The 23,091-nt window shown below is 36.5% G+C and overlaps 1 protein-coding gene across 2 annotated transcripts in view; it reads left to right on the top strand.

Annotated features, from left to right (window-relative positions):
• The first annotated feature begins 6,026 nt into the window (after positions 1-6,026).
• The window catches only part of ATP1B3 (ATPase Na+/K+ transporting subunit beta 3), a 28,437-nt gene continuing 11,372 nt past the window's right edge, over positions 6,027-23,091 (top strand). The window contains exons 1-3 of one of the 2 annotated variants that reach the window (XM_026664559.2): positions 6,027-6,361; positions 17,294-17,422; positions 22,261-22,374. In XM_026664559.2, coding sequence (XP_026520344.1) covers positions 6,253-6,361; positions 17,294-17,422; positions 22,261-22,374 — 352 coding nt within the window. In that variant the 5' untranslated portion in view covers positions 6,027-6,252. Of the gene's footprint in view, positions 6,362-6,933; positions 7,273-17,293; positions 17,423-22,260; positions 22,375-23,091 lie in introns of those variants that run through there. The other variant, XM_087965099.1, reaches the window with a different exon arrangement.

Genomic DNA, 23,091 nt, shown 5'->3' on the forward strand with positions numbered 1-23,091 from the left:
CCCAAAGCAGGCAGGCAGATTGAGTTGCTCACAGAATCACAGATTACTTTAGAGTTCTATCTATCTGCCATTGGCTACCTGAGTCTGCACTGAAAAGCTTCAATCCTAAGGAAGGTTCGGCTCTGCTTTTAGATTTGCTGGAAAGCAAGAAATCCCAGGATTTCCTGCTTTCTAGCTAATCTAAATCTCCCGGCAGAGCAGAACAACTGATGGTGGGGGTGGGGGGAAGGAAAAATAGCAACTTACCAAACCAGGCAAGTTGGATGGCTCGCATACCAGGTAAGGAGTGAGTGGATGGGGAGGGGAGGGGCCAGCCAGTGGAGCGATTTGCCGGCTCTCTGAACTGGAGACAATTATATGTGCAGCCTTTGCAAGAAATCATCAGCTGTGCCGCTTGGACAGCTGACAAGCGCTGTGCTCAGGTCCGCAGCATTTGAAAATCCTCTTGTTTCCTGCTCTTTCAACCTCAGCTGTGCCGCGCAAAGCACCTGAGGAGGGAAAAGCATGGAATAAAGGACAGCCTAGAGCCTGGAGAAGCGAGTGGGCCAAACACCAAACCGGTTCGATATCAGATGCTCTTCGCAGCTACAGGTTCTATAGAACCGGGCCGAACTGGTAGCATCCCACCCCTGAGGCTATGGAAAGAATTAAATATAAAGACGCACACAGTAATATACACACTACTATAAAGAAAGAAACAGGAAAGGACCTAATATTTTCTGCTTTCTGAAGAAGATACAGTAGATTCCAGTAAAGCAGATTAAAAAACAAAAACAAAGAACAGTTGCCAGGCGTTTATGGACACAATTATAGACTAAAAATCATGCTTTCCGGGAATATTGTCATATGTGTTCCCTAGTATACATAACATTTGTTTTTGTATCTAGTTTCAGAGTTTTACAAGAGGGCTGGGGCAGAAGAGAAAACAAAAGGTGAGATTAACATTTGTAACAGAACAGGACTGCCAGTGTTTTTCTCTCAGAAAATAAGCTTCTGGTATAACACATGACAGTTTGATTGGGATTGTTTGCCACAAGAAAAATTATTTCAGATTAGATGTAAATTTAATCATTTTCTAATAGCATATATTGATTAAAAATATGCAGTGAACATGACTCAGGGACATCTGACAACCATATTTAGTTTCTGTTGTGGCAGTCTTTCCTCATTCTGAAAAGCTCACCAAATTTTTGTCCACTGTATCAATAGTGTATTTGTGTATGTATTGGGTTCTGCATTCCTCTCATTTGGGGGAAGTATAAGACTTATAATATTGGAAGCATTGTTTTTCATTCAATCGCATTTATTTGCAAATTTAACTGGAAATACAAATTCTTTCAACCCTTCAACAAACAATGAAAAAATGCAAAAGAAGATTTACTCTGGGTCTGGGCATGTCCAGCACAAATATTCTTGGCATGCCCAAAGCATGTTCTGCAAGAGAAAACTTGTTATGTGTCTGAGCACATTCAAAGTAAATACTCTACACATGCACGGAACATATTGTGGAAGGGTAAAATGTCACTTAGTAAAGGAAGCATGCTTTATATGCCCTGGTACACTTGCAGAGATCACATTTGACATTTACTTTTTAAAGTCCTGCATGCTTTTGAAAAATTAAAGGGTATAATTTTGATGTTTTTTACATCATTGGAGATACTCTTCAGTATCTTCTAAGGTGCAAGCCTCACTGAAAAGAATATCAAATGCTGATCATCTTTTATGAAATCTAATATCAGTATTTTGATAAATGGAAATGTTGTTTTTTCAACCAGATATTTGATTGCTATAAGCAATTTTCATGGAGCAGCATTAGAACATGAGAACAATGTAATATACTACTTATCAGAGTCTGTGAAATTGTTAATAGCTCCCCCTCCCCTGTAAAGGACCTCTGGTAGATGAGTGATTGGTTTTACTTCTTACATGAATATACGACTTATGACTACAATTGACCTCCAAATTTCTGTTGCTAAGTGAGACAGTTCTTAAATGAATTTTGCCCCATTTCTAGCCACACTTCTTAAGTGAATCGCTGCAGTTGTTCCGTTAGTAATACAGTAGTTAAGTAAATCTGGCTTTCCTGTTGATTTTGCTTGTCAGAAGGTTGCAAAAGATGATTACATGATCCTAGGACACCACAACCATCATAAATACACGCCAAATGTCAAGTGTTTGAATGTTGATCATATGACCATAGGGAACTTGCAACTGTGGTAAGTGTGAAAAACAGTCATAAGTCACTTTTTCAGTGCTGTTGTAACTTTGAACACTCACAAGATGAACTGTGGTAAGTCCAGGATTACCTGTACCAATGGTTGGTGTTCACCTTAAAAGATTGTATTTATCTTTTGCAGTCTCTAAATTAACACTGCCTAGAAAGCCTGCAGTTCAAAGGAAAAGAATGTATTTATATTACAGAAATCTGAGAATTTATCAGGTCTGGAATGTGGCTGTAGTTCAGTTCTATCAGAGAGGCTGAAGTATTTTCACTGTGTAATTCAAGTGAAAACTGGCTTGCTTGTGATTGCAGGTTTGATTTTGGGATATGAAGGGGCTAGAAAGAAGTACATATTATATAATTCCATTTCTTTGGAAAAAGGTGATAATCATCTAATATCATAAAAACATTCTTCTGATTTTGACTTTTCTTTACATTTAATAATACATTTTTAAGCAGGTAGGTGATCATTTCCACATAGCCTTTCAGCTATGCTGAACTATGAAACTAATCTAACTATTTATTATAGATCTGGTCATGTAAGAAATTACAGGATGTGGAAATTCCTTATTTCAAGACAGAAGAAAACATGATAAAAAGCTCCCCAGAAACAGGTCAAGACCTAGTTTTCCGGGCAGGAGGCTTACAGTCTTGATAAATCCCAAGGGTCAGTTCCCTAGAAATAAAATACTATGTTCTGCCTAGATTATCTCTAACAGTCTGATCTCATAGAGATTACAAAATGTTTACAAAGAAACACAACAAATGCTCCATCGTATTGATGATCAAAATATGCCTCAGATACTCCTTTATTTGACTAGTGAAATACATTGATATTTTAAAGCTAGAAATATTTATTGCTAAATGGCCATTTAGGCCAATATTTTTCAGGGCTGTAGTCGCATTTATTTACATAGTATTCATATCAGAGTAGTTAGACTGAATTGGAGATTTGAAAATGGCTATTAGCAAACCCATATGGAGAGTATATTAGTCTGAAAAGTTTGAGGATAAGGATGAAGAATGGTATACAGATTAAAAGATTACAAATCTAAGCCTATGAAGGGCTGTTTTTTACCCTCAGAAGTTCCAAAAGGTACCTTCTGACCAAATGTGTGTGTATAGAATTGAACAAGTGCTGAAAAAAAGAGGGTGACAAAAATAAAGACAAATTAAAAGACCTTTTTAACCTTTCTGGTTGATCTTTAATGATGCAGAACAAAACAGATGCTGGAACATCCTGGTTGCTTGATTTACTACTTCTTTTTGAATAAGGCATTTCTATCAGCCAACTTTTTAATGAATGTTTTCTTTAGCTCTAAAATTCAGAATTGTGATGGTTTTAGAGGAAGATTTCTTTTCAATGTGTTCAGGGCTATTTCTGCTATTACTTCAATTATATTGGCATCAGTAATATAATGTTGAGGCTTTGAACAATGTTCAAGACCTCAACAAGAAAAACTATTGTTTCTATTGCTCAGAACAGTAATTCCATCAAGGGCTTCTTCGATGAATGCTATTTCTATGAATTGTGACACACACCAATTACCATTAATTTATCTATTACCTGCCAATACCACAAATGTGCAAATGTGAAGAAAGATGATCATGAAATGGATGTGCAGATTCAAAAAAGTGAAAATTTGGCTTCACTGACTATAGAAAAGTCTTTGAATGTATCGAGCTATGGAATATCCCTAGGGAAATGGGAATTCCACAACATCTTATAATCATCATACAAAGCTATACAATTGCCTATATTACACTGCTGCTGCATGACCTGCACTGGCTTCCAATTTATTTTTTCTTCTTACAGTTCAAGGAAATGGTAGTTACCTATAAAGCATGAGTGTTCATGAGTGTTTGCCTGGGTTGCATAGAGTGAAGAGGAATTGCCTTGGGCTGCATATGAAATATATAATATAATTAACATGTTTAAATCATCTAATAATGTTAAAAGGTTTTACAATGTTGTGGGTTCATGTTATTACCTGTCACGGGCTTTAATGGCAAAGGCCATTCCCTGATGTTACCTGCCCAATTCAGTTAGGGTGGGTATATTCCTGATCCCTTCCCTTAAATATTATCATCTGATGGGACCTAAAAGATCCACATTCTTTGTAACTGCCTCTATTCTATAGAATGCTTTTCCTTTGAGATCTGGCATGCTCATTTTTTCTAGTCTTTGTCCCCACACAATGGGAGCAATAAATACTGGGAACCTATCTTGCCACACTGCAATTTTTACTAAGCAACCATAATGAGTTACTAATACCTTTTTTAGCCTATTAACAGGTTGGACAAAAGAATTCTATATGTACCTTCTACTGGCAGATAAAGATCCCAATAGATATATTTGTATCACATATTATATTTTCTTTTTAATGAAGTCTACAATTGTGATTCACAATAAAAACTTACTGACTTAATTTTATGCTACAAAAATAGGGAGAAACTGTATTTATTCCATTTTAAATTATGACGCTGTAAGTAGAAGGCCACTTCTCTGAATTTCAATGTTGCTATGTTTAGTGAGTAAACATTTGATCTAAGATATTCCAATCCGCTACTTGGTTGTTGTTTTTTCTTGTTATGCAGTAAGCCCTCTATCTCATAGCAAACTCATGAAAATGGAAACCCGGTTATATGATAAAGTTCCTCTTTTGCCATGACATATTGCAAAAAGCTGTATTAGGCAACAAGATGAAGTAGCTTTGTCAGAAAGCCAAATTTACCCAAAGAAAGTGATGTTCAAATGGAGAAACAAGTGTTTTAAAGTTTATAGCTTTATCACTGAAGCATTTCATACTCCACTTGAATCAGAAAGTTGCCCCGAGACAACACTAGGAATAATTGGAGGAATATTACAAACTTAAAAGTAGCCTTAAGGCAGTTTGAATCTCTATGATACTTTTATCTTACCATCTTAGATCCCACCTTACCATTTCAATGGTGGCATGGTTATGTTTTGCTTTATTTTTACCAAGGCAAAGACAGCATTCTCCTCATAGTAGTATGGATGAATAAACATGTAATGGGTGATCAGCTTTGTTATAGGCAGGAACATGACAAACACTCTTGGAATAGCATGGAATTGCCTCCTAATGATTGGTTACACAACCATTATAGTCTTGCCAACTTTTGTTTTGCAACATTACACCTGCATGTACAGGCAAATTATGTTTAGTAAGGAAATAGTCTAATCTTTGCATATGCAAGGAAGGAGTCAGGATTCCAGAACTGATTTTGTTTTTCAACTGAGAACTCTAGACATAAAAAAATATTTGAAAGTATATTAATAAAACACGGAATGTAAGAAAGCCACTTGCAAGTTTATTTGAATATTGTTCCGTAGGTTATATTTCTTAAGTTCTAATATGCCGACTTTAGACATAGAAGCGAGTGTGTGCTTAACTGTAATCTTTTCGGGGTAAGTCCTGCAACATTTCATGCCATATATGGCTTACAAGCGTGATAAAAGGGCAGAACAATGCCTTTTTCTTCTAGCCTTAGTTTTGTCCCCTGGAACCTATAACCTCGGCTGCACTGCGACCCACCGCTTCTCCTCCCCCCCACACCCATACCAGGGTGGGAAGGAAAAAAACGGGAGAGGCCGGTAGCAACTACTCATCTCTCCTCCCCTTCCCCGCTTCTCCTTTCAAGATTCGCTGTGGAGAGGAATAACTTTTTCCTTCGACCTCCTTCCCTTCCTCCAGTAGATGGCGCTCCGGCTGATCAGAATTACCAGACAGGGTAAAACAGGGCAGCGATTGGCTCCTCCAAGAATTGACGTCTCTGTCGGGGTGGGGAGAGGCGGCGCGAGGAGAGCCGTTCAGTGCGTGTGACTGGCCCAGCCCCTCTTTCCTTTCCTCTCTTCTGCTCTCCCGCCGGGCGCCTGAGGGCTATTTTCTTAGCGGTTCGGAAGATCCGCTCTCGTTCGGCAACGGATCTCCGCCGTCGCCGCTCGGGTGCCCGGGAAGCAGCCGCTCCATCCTGCCCATCTCTCGCTCGCATTTTGGCCTCTGCCAGCTATGACCAAGAAGGAGGGGAAACCGTTCCGCCAGTCTATGGCCGAGTGGCGGCAATTCATCTACAACCGAAACAGCGGAGAGTTTCTGGGGCGCACAGCCAAGAGCTGGGGTAAGGGCGAGTGGCGGGGGAGCCCAGCGAATGGGAGGACGGGGCGGCGGGACCGGCTTGGTCGACCTGGAACCCCAGCCGCTTTGGGTAGCCCCGGGCTGAAGGGGGACCACGAGGCGAGCGAGCGGCGGGCCGGGAAACTGCCGCGGGCGCCCAGCTAAAAATAGCCCAAGCGTGACAGCGCGAAGCTGCGGGAGGGGGCGCCTGGAACACCCCCCCCCCCCGCCGCCGCCGCCGCCGGAGAGGTGGCTTGGCCCTCCCCTTCCCTCCCTCCGGTTCTGGAGGGGAGGGCAAAGCCGTCTGGGCAGCGCCTCGGCAGATGCGGGCTCCTTGGGGGAAGGAAAGGAGGGTGTATTTTTTTTTAACGCGTGTCCCCGTCTGACTGCCCGCCTTCCTCTTCCTGCTGGTCCCTATCCTCTGTCGGGGTTACAAAGGGACCACCTCCTGCCACCCTCAGGCTCCTCCTTTTCTGCAGCTGCGTCAATTGGAGGGGGGGCAGTGTCTCCTTCTCCCCCCGCCCCAAATGCTAGGCACGGAGAAGGTTTCTCTCCCCTTGCCTGCTTTGCCTCTTTGGGGAGCGGTTGCTTGCCACGTGCTGCACCGTTCGAAGATGCCTCGGTCGGTTTTGGCTATTGGAAGCTGCACGGATGGAGGGGGAACCTTCAAAGCCTCCGTTGTTTTCCACAACCCGTTTGCCTTTTCATCCCGACCGTTCGTTTTCAAGTCTTTTTTTTTTTTTCCCATTGCTTTCCCCCCCCTCCCCTCGTGTATGTTTTGGACACGATGCTTTGAATTACCAGCCACTTACAGAAGTGATGAATATTACAAGTTCTGAATCGCGGTTTGCCGTGGAAACTTTAAATTAGTGCGTGGGTGTTGCTTTTAATTACATTCGTTCATCGAGAGGAAAGGTAACATGGGGAAGTTACAAGAAATATGCCAGTACAGTAGAAGCATGGAATTGAAAGACGCGCTTGCCTGAAGAATAACTTGCAGCTTCAGTGCAGTGAGATATTTTATCTTTTTTTTTTTTTTGCTCTTTTTGTGCTTTAGGCACATGGTCAAAATGATGTGGAATAATTGAAAACAGAACACACATGTGTATTCTATTGCCAAGACCATCTGTCACAGTGTTTACTGTGCTATAAATTTTTCTTCATTCATACAGAAATGGGATTCTTTTCTCTATTTTTTTTTTAAATTGAGGACTAGAAAGGAAATTTCCATTCTGTCCTAATGACTTCCTTTCCCTGATTTACTGTAAAAGTACATCTACTCACAAGTGAATGTTAACAAGGAACATAGATAAATCTATGTGTGTTGATAAATGGTGCAATATTCTTTACCATTTAAATTCTTTATGTTATGTATGTATATCAAAGTAATATAAATGGTGTTTCCTTAGAGTATTCCCAATGGAAAAGATATCTGTTGCAAGGCAAAAATAAGTCTTGTATGGATAAATGTTTTAAAGATGTAATGAATTAAATCTTTGACTTTTACTTTTTAATAAAAATAATGATGAAAATGGATTTTCTAAATGGTGCAGTAAACATTTTAATGCATATCCTGGTAATATGCTTATGGTATGATTTGCTAATTGACATGCCATCTTGTCATTCTATGTACAAATAAAACATTTGAATTACTTAGTCTGTTTTAAAAGCTTGGCATGCTAATTTATAAGCAATTATTTTATAAATGGAGCCACTATATTTTTCATGTATAAATTATTTTATACATGAGGTGAATAAAATTTAGTTGGCAGAAAGATATTTACTGCCTTGACTGTGCAATGAAATACCAAATCATATTTTTATAGAGGCTAGAGAAAAAAATTGAGAACAAAGTAGATATATTACAAAATTGTTTTGCTTGTATGATCTATGATAGTTCTTACTGCTCTGTGTTATTTGTAGCTTCAATACTTTTAGATATTCTGAACTTAATTACATGATTATTTAAAAGCCTTTTTACTCTCACTATGCAAAAAAACCCTTGTTCAATCTTGTACTGGTATATGTCTATTTAAAAGTAAAACCCAATGTAATAGTCTTATTTGGAAGTAAGTGCGTATGCTTTAGAAGCATGAAAGATTTAGAACACATGGGGAAAAAACATCTCCCATCCCCTTTCTGGTGTTTAAATTTATAAACATGCTATCATGAAAATGTATGAATCCATAAACATGTGAAAGTAGGTCTACCATATTTAATAATGATTTTTCTCTTCTCTTCACCTGTTCCTAAATGTTGTTATTCAGCTATTACTTTCCATAGAGTTATCAACTTCATGGAAAGCAGGTAGTTAGGGCAAACTGATTTTACAGATTCCTATAAAGTTTGTATCTAGGAGAGAACATCCTAAATAAACAGCTCCATCAATTTATTGCTAGTATGGTTGAGAAGTCAATCATTTTGATTTTAGGTCTGGATCTTAAGCTCTAGAAATAACTTGATTTACTCTGAATTAGTAGGGCAGCCCAATCTGATATGAGTCCTGAATCAAAAGAGGGGCCTTCTCTTCCATAATTATTGTACAGAAAAGTCATCTGTTTTTCCCCACACTAGAATAATATGAAGGTTTTTGGAAAACCAAACCATTAAGTATAGATCAGTGTACCAAGCATCATAGAACTATATGATGATTTCAGATTCTTCTACACCAGCCTAGATAAATGAAAAACAATGTTAAGTTAAAATTTGGATCATAAGAAAGCTTAAAATGCATTGAATACCTTTTACAGAAAGTGCAATACAGGTAGTCCTCAACTTACAACAATTCATTTAGTGATTGTTCGAAGTTACAACAGCACTGAAAAAAGTGACTTATGGCCATTTTTCACACACATGACCATTGCAGCATCCCCATAGTCACGTGATTTACATTCAGATGCTTGACAGCAGGTTCATATTTATGATGGTTGCAATGTGCCTGCGCCATGTGATCATTTTTTGTGACTTTTTGACAAGTAAAGTCAGTGAGGAAGGAAAATTCACTTAACAACCATGCTACCAACTTAACAACTGCAGTGAGTCACTTCTCAAGTATGGGAAGAAAAGTCATAAAATGGGACAAAACTCATTAAACATATTTCTCACTTAACATAAATTCTGGGCTCAATTGTTGTCATAAGTTGAGGACTACCTGTATATGTCACCTATTTCATGCTGGAGTGGAGTATGTAATCTGTTTCATATGCCTTCCTTATGTGTTCATATCAGCCTGACACAATGTGAATTGTAATGAATTTTATAAGAGCTATACTCCAAAACACATGGAGGACACTTTGTCACTGAGCCTTGGATTTTTATGGTTCTCTTCTGCTTTTAGTATTGCCATAAGGAGGATTTGTATTGTTATTATTATTCAGACACAGTAAGCTAATTAATTTAAATTGTGGTTAGTGGTATAAACTAGTTTATAGAACTTTGTTTCCTTTAACGATAGTCAAGATTACTCACAGTTTAACATTATTTTAATATCTTTGGGAAAGATTCTTATAACTGTTGTAGTAAATATATATGATTTAGCATTATTATTATTATACATTCCAATTCTTACTGGAATCCAGTCTATAAAAATGTGGATCTAGAGTGGGCACAGTGGTTGGCAGAATGTACTACTTACCTGTTAAAGCTTGCTGTAATACAGGTAGTCCTCAAGTTACAACCATTCATTTAGAGTTCAAAGTTACAACAGTACTGAAAAAAGTTACTTATGACCATTTTTCACACTTACAACCATGGTCATGTGATCAACATTTGGAATCTTGGTGTGTATTTGTGACAGTTGCAATGTCCCAGATCAGTTGATCACCTTTTGCTACCTTATGACAAGCATAGTAAATGAGGAAGCCAGATTCATTTAACAATCATTTAACTTAATTGCAGTGGTTCAGGCAAGAAAGGGCAAAACTCATTTATCAACTGTCTTGCATAGCAGTAGAAATTTTGGGCTCAATTGTGGTTGTAAGCTGAGGACTATCTGTATTATCACAATCATATTCAAGATAGGACTCCCCAAAAAAGAATTAATAAAATCTTAGAGTGATAGTTAGAATTCCAAGGTAGAAATGTTGCAAACCAATGGAGAAGACTGGCTCAATCTGAGTTGAAATTCCTTAAAAAAGAGAGATACTAAAAGCATAACTGCAAACAATTCTAATGTGAAAAGAATAACAGGAGAACAAACTAAAACAAATGTGACTGTAATATAGTGGATATCTGAAACAAAAAAGAATATAAGATGCAAAATAAAAAAAGGAAGATGACATACAGGTAGCTCTCACAACCTTAGATGTGTTAGGAGGGCAAACGTTCAGAAGGAGCTGAGGTTGGAAGAGTTGCTAAGAATAACGTATCTAAATATTTCTTTACATATATTCAAAAGCAATTGGAAAGAAAAGAGCAGGATGGAGTGGGTTGAAACTTGATGTTGATAAACAAAAACATGGTCTGCTGAATGGCATCTTATGGTAGTGAAAGAAATAATCTGACCATTGCCAATTATTTTTGAGAAATTTTAAGGAATGGCTAAGTGGCAGATTTCATTTAAAAAGTATAAAATTCTTTGAGATCTGAGTGTTACATTTTCTCTAAGCTTTACTACGGCTCCTTCTGGGCCATGCCATTCAATGTTTTTTGCAAATAAATCTTTTGAACCAGAAATTGCTCAAGGTATTCCAAGGACAGAACATCCTGCAGGTCTGTTTTGACCAGAATGCTCAAACCTTTTCTGGTTTGAAAGATATATTTGTGGAAACTACTGAACTGTCCCTAGAACAGAATGTTCTAGGGGGAAACAAGTCTGTTTTTGAATTGACAAATTTTGCACATCCATAATAAGTTACTATTCATGAGATCAGGGTCCTGATTTTCTAAGATACGTTTCAATAGTTGTCTAAGGTCCTACCTAATGGTTGATTTCTGTACTTAAACTTGATGCCTGCTATTTACACAACCTTTTAACATGCTCAATTTGAAATAATGTATAATATTTTAACCCAGAAATCTCCAACCTTTATGGCTTGGCAGACTGGTGGAGGCAGTGGCGATAGCGGTGGTGGTGGGGAGAGGAAATAGTTTCACGCATGTGCCACTTTCATAAATGCAGCTTCATGCTTGTTTGCCCACCACTTCTGCGGCCTGGTTCTGAATGGGCTGTGGCCCAGCACTGGGCTGCAGATCAGAGCCTGTTCTAACCAACTGCCTATATACTTAAGCTGTGATTTCTGGACATTTTAGGAGACCTGAATAGGTGAAGATAATGCTCTCAGGCTGGAAGCCAGAAAACAAGTGTTAGAAAGCATATAAATTATTGATAGTGCAAAGATTAATACTATAGTTTACTGTACATTTTTTACTTATTACCAGTCACATAATGATCATTCAGAGTTATGACAGCCACACATACACCACCTGAAAGTCACATGATCATATCCTGAGACTTGGCAACCAGCTTCTCTTTATATATTTTTGCAGCATCCTGAGGTCATGTGACCATGATTTGTAGTGTTTTGTGCCTGTTTCTGGCATTTACTTCTGGTTTCTGAAAAAAATGACCACTGGAGAAAATAGAGTCTCTTAAATACTGTCATTAAAAAATCATAACTTAGAATCCAGTCACATGAAGCCCTTACTACTGAAATGATTTACAGTTGTAATTACAGATTCAATTTCAGGTGTAAGTTGAGGATACCTGTACAAAACCAGTGACCTATGGTTTCTCTCAGATATGAGTATTTTATGTATGCTAAGCAATTGCTTACAGCTGTTCCTGCTTAATGCCTTTTTCCTCATTTTTTATTTCTTTCCCATTTGTTACATGCCATGTCATATGTGTTGAGATAGCTCAAAACATTGTAAAACAGTGGCCTCCCACATTTTGGGCATCAGAGACTGGTTTTTCTGCAGATCGGAGGGAGGCATGTTTTCGAATGCTGCCTGCATCCCATGAATGGGGATTTGCTTGTTTGCGCAGCCTGGTTTCTGGCATGCCACTGTCTGGTACCAGTCCACAGACTGGGGGTTGGGGACCCCTGCCGTAAAACAATAAAAACAATAAAACATTAACAATGAATAAATACAAAAATAATTAAAACATTAAATTCTGAAATTTCAGAATAAATAATGTCTTCACGATTGACCAACATTAAATCAGTCTTGAGTCATAAACCTCTGGAGAATTCCCCTAGGAACTGAACATCCTTAAGCCCCAAAGGGTCATCTCCAAGCAAATAAAATATTGCTTGGGAAAAAACATGCTGGCGCTATTTTCGGATTATCTCCTAATATCAATCCTGCGTATGCCTATTTAGAGTTAAAGTACATTTTAGTATAGTGAGCCTTATCTCCCGTGATGTAGAATTGTGACTTTGAAACTTATAGATTAGATTGTAGAAGCACTTGAATTTCTCTACTGTTGATGCACAGAGGAACTTTTCCTAATATGGCGAAGATTATAAGTCTTCCTTGTGCTATAAAATTCATCTGGAAAGGTTCCATGGCTTCTTTATTCCGAGTTTCATTAATTTTGAAAGTATTCAACCTTTGAGGCAAAAACAAACTGGTGCAAAGACAGCTTTTTCATTTAGCTGCCATTATTTTTAAGAGTTGATTGAAAGAGCAAAGAAATACTTCGAATTCTTCCAAAATTGTGGGATAGCAACCCTAATAATGAGAGTCTTTCATCAAGAATCATCTCTACCACTGGGAAAAGAGCAATATGATTATTGTATTCTGTTTTATAGATCCTGATTAGATTATGAAGCAAAATACGATTTTATCAATTTAAGGAAATTTTCTGTCATTTTGGCACTGGGGTAGCTCGATATCCTGCTTCTTTCTGTGTGGTCTGAGATGGGTGAAGAAACTTAAAATTCAGAAAAAGTAAGATCATTTTCATGCTACTTTGAAAGAATGTGACAAATGAATTAGCACTCACCTGCCCACGATGTAAGTACCCGCGAAAATATATATATATATAACCTCAGTGTGTGTGTGTGTGTGTGTGTGTGTGTGTGTATGTATATGTGTGTGTGTGTGTGTGTGTGTGTGTGTATATATATATATATATATATATATATATATATATATATATATTTATATTTTCACGGGTACTTACATTAGTTATGCTTTTAAAGTTGTAGCAATGTTTCGGCAGAATCTCATCTGCCATCATCAGGCTTCTGTATTGTGTTCATCTGTATAGTGTTCATTCTGTATAGTGTTCATACAGAAGCCTGATGATGGCAGATGAGATTCTGCCGAAACGTTGCTACAACTTTAAAAGCACAACTACAATGACGTGGGAAAATACCCGAACAAAGCTGAATGCCATACATGTAAGTACCCGCGAAAACTTAAGAAAACAAATATACATATACATATAAATATAAATATAATTCTTGTGCAGAAGCTAGAATTTTGAAGTACTAACTTTGAATGAAACAGATAACTATTTCATAAAATAAAAGGAAAGTACCACTTGTGTTTAGGTCAACTTTTGATGATTGCATCCATACAGTTCTGGAGGTATTACGGACATTGTTTGCACTGCTTTCCTCTGAGATATTTTCAACTATCCAGCCTACCTAGTAGTCTGGAATTCCAAAATGGTTTTCCAACCAAATACTAATCACCTCACTTACCTTCAGAGCCCAACTATGATTGGCTAAATACTGCTATTCTTCTCCTTGAGAGGCTTTTCTGAAGATCTCCCAGCCTCTCTGAGTCCCTTTGAACTCTGTTCTCTGATTGGACTGGGGGCAGGAGATCCCTGCTCCTCCAGACCTGCCTCCGTTTCAGAAAAATCAGCCATATTATTTCCCTTTGTTTTTCCAGACAGCTTTGCCCTTGCTGGAGTTCAGCAAATGTGGTTGCTCTTTCTAACTGCTTAAGAGTATGCTCAGCTTAGACTGAGTATGGACTCTAGCCTCCCTTTCTCCTGGGCAGGCTTGTATGGCTGTCTTTGGAGCTCACTCAGCCTTGACTGAGTCTGCTCCTATTGATAGGAATGCTGGAGGCTCTGTGGGGGCTCCTGGCTGTTTTCGCCTTTATGGGGCTGTCGCTACTTTTCTTTTGCTGGCCTACAGCTGATTGCCGTTCTTCCCCGCTTCCTCTTCACCTTGCGGATATGGGATGGCCGAAAGCTTGTTAACTAGCCTTCCCTTATCTGCTAACCGATCAAGAGCCCGCCTGCTCTTTCTGAGGCTGCCACCGCTTGCCTTTGGCTGTTACGTGCTTTCCCGGCTTGGTACGGAATCCCGGTGTCTTCTGCCCCCTTCACTTACAGTTTGTTGACTTTCTCTCTTTCTCTCTTTTTTACTTGAAGAATCCAAAGCATTATTAATATTTTTTCCCTTCTTTCCTTCTGAGCACTCTCTTGTGTCCTCTTTGCCTGAAGACTGAGTCAAAAACTGGGCATGTGCAGTGGAAAGTGGGCTAGACTAAATTTTGATTGGCTCAGTCTTCAAGCAAGGAAGCAAGAAACAACCCACGCTTTGGATTCTCCGACCCGTACAACTAAAAGATGCGTTTCAGATAAGATCAATGCTCTTTCTTCTTGAGACTATATTCATATCATCACATTAAGAAATAAAGGTAGGATAAGGTAGGACCTTATTGATAAAGCGATTCTAATGCAGCATTTAAATATCTGGAATAAGTTCTCACACTGTTCAGAATCAGGGAAGCTACATGTAATGCTGAGTATAGTGAAAATTAGGAACAATTGTGAAGTATAGGAATAGATGACAAAAATCTTGAACAACTATCTGAAAAATTGCCTTCTCCACTTGACCTCTGTGTATTAAGAACTTTCTCAGAAGCCTTTAGTTTAGTTTCTACAACCATGGGAAAAGGAGATGGCTTTGACAATAGTTTTCTTTTGCTTTTTAGTGTGTTTTAGTTTTAAGAAAATCTAATATACAGTTTAGATTAATATTAATTAATATTTTGTCTGCTGATACAATTATGTATTTACATTATTTTATTTAGCTAACATACTGTTAGTATTTTAGGATGTTTTATTTATTAATATTTATTAATTTTATTGCAATGCCACCTTTCGTCCAGGAGCCAAAGTGTACACACATGTTTTCTCCTGAAACAACATTGAACTGAGAAATTGTGATTAACCTAAAGTCACTCTGAATTTCCATGGCTAAGAATGGAATTGAATATTGATCTTTCCTATTCAAGTCCAAAATCTTAGCTACTCTAATTTACTAATATTATTAATATGTTACAGAAAATTAGAATAAAATATGATTAAATGCAAGGGCAAAGTTTGCCACTTAGAAGCATACTTGTTTATATGTGCAGTGTGTAATACTGTAGTTGCTTCAGAATTTGTTGGTCAGTGATTAAAATAAAATGACTGAATGACTTGCTAGAGTTCTAGCTGTGTTGGGCTCAACTTTTTGCAGTTTTGTGTGCATGAATAATTTAATGCAAAAGAGAAGATGGAAGAATGTACAGATAATTTGCCCATTACAGTCACAAGTCATTGCAGTTATTAAGTGAGGTGACCACCTGATCACCTACTTAATGACCCCCCAACCTTACTTTCCCTAGTGCAGTTGTTAAGCAGAATATCACATTAATTTTTAAATCCTGGTGTCAGCAAAAAGTCCATAAAAGATTGCCAGAAATTTGCAACAAAAAAGTATTATTTTTATCTTGATCAAATAAACCAATTTTATATTTCTTCCTTTAACTTCTAGCAGTTTTAGTCTTTAATCCAATCAAATACTGTATTTTTGTAGGATTTAATTTCCCTTACATTTTTTTATTCCATCACAAATTTGATCAAGGCTTTAACAAACCTCTTGTAGAGCCAATAAAAACATTTTCAAGGTCATTCTCTTGGTTTATCATTTGTATTTCCCTTTTAACTTTAAATCTTCAGCCAATTTCTTTTGTATAGCCAGTACAGCATCCGTTTGCAAATCATTCTCTTGGATTGTCATTTATAGTTCCAGTTTGAGTATTTCTCTGTCTTGCCAGATAAAATTTGTTCCATATCTGCCATTCCTTTATTAACATCTTTTGGAGATAGTCTACCCATAGAAAAACCATTACTGACATATTTCTGGCTCCATTCTTCAAATATTCTCTTTTTCTGATATTATGTCACTTTGAAATTCCCAGCAATTGCTGATATCAGGAACTGTAAAAGAATGTTTGGATGACCTTGGGGAACGAGGGAGAGATGCTGCCTAGGAGATAAGCAGGCAAGAGAAGCAGGAGCCCCAGTGGCTTTAACAATTCGAGGAAGAAACTTAGGAAGAACCTCCCCTTTTAGATCAAGCAGTTAGTGGCAGTAGGACTTTCAGACTTGCAAGATTCTGTTAATGTAGCCTTACAATGAAGTAGATTTAGTACATTTAATTAGGTTTCCCTGTCTGATTTATTTGGAAAAGCTCTTGCAAATCTTTACTGACCAGTTCCTTGGTTTTTGTCGTGGTTGTCAGATCCATTTTTGCAGAGTTCACCATACTTCTCCCAGGAGCCCCCCCATATGCCCACATATGTTGTTAGAATACACATATTAGATTTTCAGCAGCAAATTAGACAAGCTCCATATTTTTAAAACAAAATCATTTAGCGCAATAATCAAATTTATTATTATGTCAGATTTCGCAATGTGTAATAATCAAATATGTTGAATTTTGAAAGTACCACAAAATTGTCTCTCTTTTTTCCTGTACGGAAGGTTAACATGGCTGTCTTTTTAGAAGCTCGTATTATTTAGAAGATAAGCCAATTTCAAAACTGAAATATTTGGCTAATAGTATTAATGTTATTTAAAATAACATTGAGTCTCATGTTAGATTTCAGCTGAATGTCAGTCTTTGCAATGTAAGCAACCAAACTAAATTATTCAGTGCCTGTTTTGTTTACATTTTTTACTGTTTTTATTTTTTAGGCTTAATTTTGCTATTTTATCTCGTCTTCTATGGCTTCTTAGCTGCACTTTTCTCATTCACAATGTGGGTTATGCTCCAGACATTAAGTAGTGATGTACCCAAGTATCGTGACCGGATTTCTTATCCAGGTAAATATGTCCAAATGAAATTATCAATATAAATTAATAGAAAATGTGTTTTACTTACATTATTTTTTTCTCAACATTTACCATGTAATTAATCATAGTAATTTTTTTCTTTTTGTACTGATTACTTTATTTCAAATAAATATATTTTATGATGGCCACTTATGAAATAAAACTCTACATGGCTTACAACAATACAGAAACCACTATAACCAAAACGGCACTTCAAGCAGCATTCTCCAATAAAATTCAATGATAAAATCTCCAGCTCCAATCTCACCCTATTCCAATGGTTGGGAGAAGAGCCAGCTTTTTATGGTGTTCCAGAGAACCAAAGGATAGGGCCTGTGGAATCCCTGTGGAAGGATGTTGCACAAAGCAGGGGCTGTTGCAGAAAAGACATGTTTTGTAGAGGTGGTGGTATGTAAGGGAAGGAAACTGCATTGTAATTCTAGCTATTCTGTACTACCCATTTTTGTAGTACATTAATTGTTTGACAGTATTTCTGATTAATGTAGGTCTTCAGTGCATATTTTACATTTAAACACATTTTCTGAATGGTTCATTACGATTTGACTTCTTAATATAAGTTTATCATGGAATTAATACAAAACCCTTTCAGCTTTCTCTTCTTTGAGGTATCTAGTGCAAATTAATGACATAGTTCAAATGAACTTTGTTTAATTGATGGACAGTCTCTACAGAATATAATGTGTTGCAGGCATTTAAGTTTGCATGCCCAGATGGGCAAAGTTTAAAAAAACTAATAAATTCTTAACTGAAATTATAAACCAGAGCTAAAGATGAATATATTATTAATGGGCTGATTTAAAATAAAATCTGGGCCAGGAAAATTAAATTAGTGAAGCAAAGATATTTTGAGAATGCAAACAAACCAGGGAGATGGTTGGCACACAAACCAAAAAAGGAGCAAGAAAAAAGAACAATAGTAGCCCTAAGAGATGAAAATGGGAGATTATGCTCCCAGATAGACAAAAAGAAAGTAATTGCCCAAAAATTCTTTGCTAACTTATATACCCAGGAAGAAATCCCAGAAGAGAACATTATCAAATACCTCAAAGAATTTGCCTAAAATATTGGATGCAGAAAAAGATTTCTTAAATGATAAAATAACTATAAAAGAAATTTAGGGATTTCTTAAATGATAAAATAACTATAAAATAAATTTAGAGATGCAATTGGGAAACAAAAAACAAATAAAACCCCAGGGCCAGATGGGGTACCATCAGAGTTCTACAAAGAATTCCAGGAAGTATTGGAGGAATTAATGATAGATCTGTATAATGAGGCTCTTAGAATGTGCTAAAATACTGAAGACATGGACAGAGACATACATAATGCTTATACACAAGGAACAGACAGACCCGCAGCAAATAAAGAATTACAGACTGATCTTGCTCCTAAATGTGGGTTATAAGATCTTGGCCACGATAATATCCAAAAGATTGAAAAAGATATTAAGCAAAATTATTCACTCTGACCAGAATGGTTTTCTCCCAAATAGACAGATGAAGACCAACACAAGATTAATTATGGACATCCTAGAATATTATGAGATGCATCCAAATAAACCAATGGTGCTTATGTTCTTGGATGCCCAGAAAGTGTTTGACAACTTAAATTGGCATTTTCTCATTGATCAATTGACTAATATGAAATTTGGTGAAAATTTTGTGGGACTTATTAAAACAATTTATAAAGTACAAATGTCAAAAGTGATAGTGAATGGAGAAAACATGGATGGTTTAGAAATAAATAAAGGAGTGAGGCAAGGATGCCCACTAGCCCCATTGTTATATATATTATCAGAAGAAGTATTATTGTCACAGATAAGACAAAACTGAGATATTAAAGGATTAACTGTCAAAAAAGAGGAGTATAAACTCTAAGTCTTTGCCAATGACATGGTATTTATAATGGAAGATCCAAAAGAAACAAGTCCTACATTAATGAGAGAAATAGAAGAATTTGGAAAGATGGCAGGGCTCAAAATTAATAAAGAAAAAACTAAAATAATAACTAAAAACTGCACCAAAAACAAAATGAAGAATTAGCAAATAAATTAGGCATGCAGATAGAAAAAAAAATTAAAAATCTCGGAATTTGGCTTACGGCGAAATGTTCGTCAATAAAGGAAGACAACTATGATAAATGAATAATTCAAATTCAAAAGGATTTAGATAATTGGGCTAAGATACTACTATTTATGTTTCAAACTGTGCCAGTCAAGCTAGGAAGGAACTTTTTTTAGGATCTTAAAAAAATATTGAAATTCATTTGGCAGAAGAAAAAAGCTAGGATAAAATATAAATTACCACAAGATAGTAGAAGCAAGGGAGGATTTGGCCTCCCAGACTTTAAACTATATTATCAGGTGGCAATAACCACATGGATTAAGGATTGGATTAATCTGACACATAATAGGATATTAACAATGGAGGGTTATGGCCTGCATGCATTTCTCTGGGATGGGAAGAGTAAATGCCATACCTATTTCCAAAGACATTGGGTGAGAAATACTCTATTATCTATATGGGAGAAACTGAAAAAGAATCATTATGTGAAGGTGCCGTTATGGTTGTCGACAATGGAAACATTAATATATCCCAACACTTTGGATCTTAATAAAATGATAAAATATAGAGATCTGTTGAATGAAAAGGAATTAAAAACGCGGAACCAATTAGAATTCCAGGGAATTGAAATAGGATGATGGCCTTATATGCAGGTTCAAACACGCTATAAAAAGACAAAGAACAATTTGGTTTTTATATAACTCAGCAAGAGTTCGATAAAATATTACAAGGTGTGGAAAAAAATGATTAGCAAAATATATAATTATCTATTGGATTATAAAATGAAAGAGGAAACTCTTAGTATGATAACATGGGCCAAAAATGTAGGCCATAGCGTTAATCTGGAACAGTGGGAACCTATTTGGCAGGTAAATTATAAATTAACATTGTCGGTCTCCTACAAAGAGAATTAATATAAAATGTTTTACCGCTGGCACCTCCCCCCAGCGAGAATAGCCAAAAATGTCCCCAAATATGATAGCTAAATGTTGGAGAGGTAACCATAACCAGAGAACATACTTTTATATGTGGTGGACATGCCCCCATGCACTGAGATATTGGCAAAATTCAGATCATGGTTAGAGGAAATAACGAAACAGAGAATGAAATTTAAACCAGAAATTTTCTTATTAGGTATGCTAGAACCTAACATGAATAGAAAACAGCAATATTTGATGCTTCATATCATAACGGCTGCCAGAATCTCTGGCCAAAATTGGAAACAGGCTATGACACCCCCCCAAAATAATAAGGTAAATAAATGCACAGAGATGGGCAGATTAATGAAGCTATTGAAGGACAAGGAAGAAGGGGAATATTATAAAATATGGGATGTCTGGTACGAATGGATAAGAAAAAGACACAAAGTCATCATATGATAATTATGTAATACCATAAATCAATAAGGTTTACATGTAAATAAATGTAAATAAAAATGTATATGTGTATAAAATGCCTAGAATGACGAAGAAGCAAATACAGAGATGTATAACACATTAATAGAAGATATTTCCATATATAAACCTGCTATAGTAACGTAGTAAAGTGTGGAAATTTGTTTTTAATTGTCAAAATGTTGAACAAATAAATTTATAAATAAAATAAAATCTGGATTATGGAAATATAGGTCACACATACAATTCACATGCTACTTTCTTCATGCTGAGAGTCATGTTGGCCTTTGAGCTACCTCCTGAAGATTGTACTCCCAAAAATAATGGATAGAACCATGACAAAAGCCAAAGTTGGTTTCTTTTAAATGATTAATATGATTACGCTCATGCAATTGATTTAATGATTTAATATTTCAGATTAAAATTTATAATTTAGTAATAACTTCAGCATCCTCTGTCTCCAATTGTCCATTTTTGCATGTAGGCAATGTCAATAAAAGATTAATGTCTATTGTACATATAATTCTACGTATGATAGTCATGTTGTATGACAGATATCAGACTCTCTCTAAAATAGCCGTGCCTTGCAATTTGAGCCATAAGGTGCAATTTATCCAGTAAAATGTTCTACTTGTTATTAATGGATTGAGAATGTTCTTGGGTAATTTTGCTATATCTTATGCAAAAATATAGAACAATACACACTGAAATGATAGAAAGTAAACTCTCAGTGCACTTCGGGACACAATTCAAGATGCTAGCTCTTTTCTAAAGCCCTTAAAGGTATAGGGCCAGGGATGGATTATTTATGGGACTGCCCATCTCCAATTATGGCTGTATAATTGGCATAGTGGATACCTTTTGGATCCTTTTTATTAAACAGTGCTGGATCCAAGAAACGCTCTTTGGTATGGCATTTGCTCTATGGATGATTCTGACCTTCCTGGACTTCCATAAGACAATAAAGACTCAGTTTTACTTTGAGGTTTGAGCCTAAATATTGAATAACCCTGATTTTTAATTGTGAGGATAGTTATTTTACTGCTTTTTAACTGTTCAGAATTGTGTGTTGGTTGGGCAACTAATTCATATAACACAAATAGATAAGTAAAAGTAAATTGTGTTTTGTCAGGGTAAGTGTTAAGTAATTTTAGTATTGCTGATTCAGTGATACAGTGATGAAATTCTTTGATAATTTAATGTAAAATAATGACAAGATTTAGCTATTCAATCTTATACAATCATGTAAAACCCAGTTCTTAAATTGTTTCTTCAAACTATTTTTATATATTTAGAAATTACCATTTTTGAGGGATACTTTGGATAAACAATTCACTTTTTATTTTTGTAGGACTAATGATTTCACCAAAACCAGAAACAGCACTGGAATTTTTAATACGCAAAAATAACTCAGGAAACTATAATTATAATCGTTATGTAGAACCTCTTCATAAATTTCTAGGAGGTATGTATACTTTCTCTTTTTTCAAGTACTGAGGGTCCTTGTAATGTTTTTTCTAGCACTAACAATAATTATTGGTAAAAGCATATATTTTTGTGATGCTTAGGAAATTTTTTGAGGTTGTCAGACTTATTGACTACCTGAAAAGCAAAATGTTTTGTGAACAAGTAAAAATCCTGAATTTAAAATGTGGTCACATTTGTTTATATTCTGCTAAAAAAAATCTTTTGGGAGCTTTTGGAAGATTATTTAGATTGTTTTAATATTAAAATAATATTTAGAATATTAACATTATTAAATTTGCCAAGATGAATATCTAGTAATTTATGGCTTGATATAGAAATGTGATTTTTGTTGTTGTTCTACTTTTGAATATCTTTGATGCATATATTCAGTTTGTTGAACATTTAATGAGAGGCGAGAAGGAAAAAATGGCTGTTAAGATAATAAAATCACATTCATCCCTTCTGTATTACAGGCCTTTTGTAAGATGTAAAAGGGCTTTATTATGTAGCACAGTGATCCCCAACCTTTTTTTTAGCGCCGCCGGCCGTGCCCGGTACCGGCATCAGCTGGGCGCCGGCCCAGAAATGGCCTACCGGCATCAACTGGGCGCGCCATCTTTTTGATGAAAAAGTGCTTCCAGTGAGCTTTCTACCCGGAAAAGCTCACCGGAAGCACTTTTTTATCAAAAAAAGATGGCGGCGCCCAGCAACCAGC

Source organism: Notechis scutatus, chromosome 4 (genome assembly GCF_049901735.1).
Source record: "Notechis scutatus isolate UNSWTSFEM ecotype Mainland chromosome 4, rNotScu1.2, whole genome shotgun sequence".
NCBI classification, from domain to species: Eukaryota; Metazoa; Chordata; class Lepidosauria; order Squamata; family Elapidae; genus Notechis; species Notechis scutatus.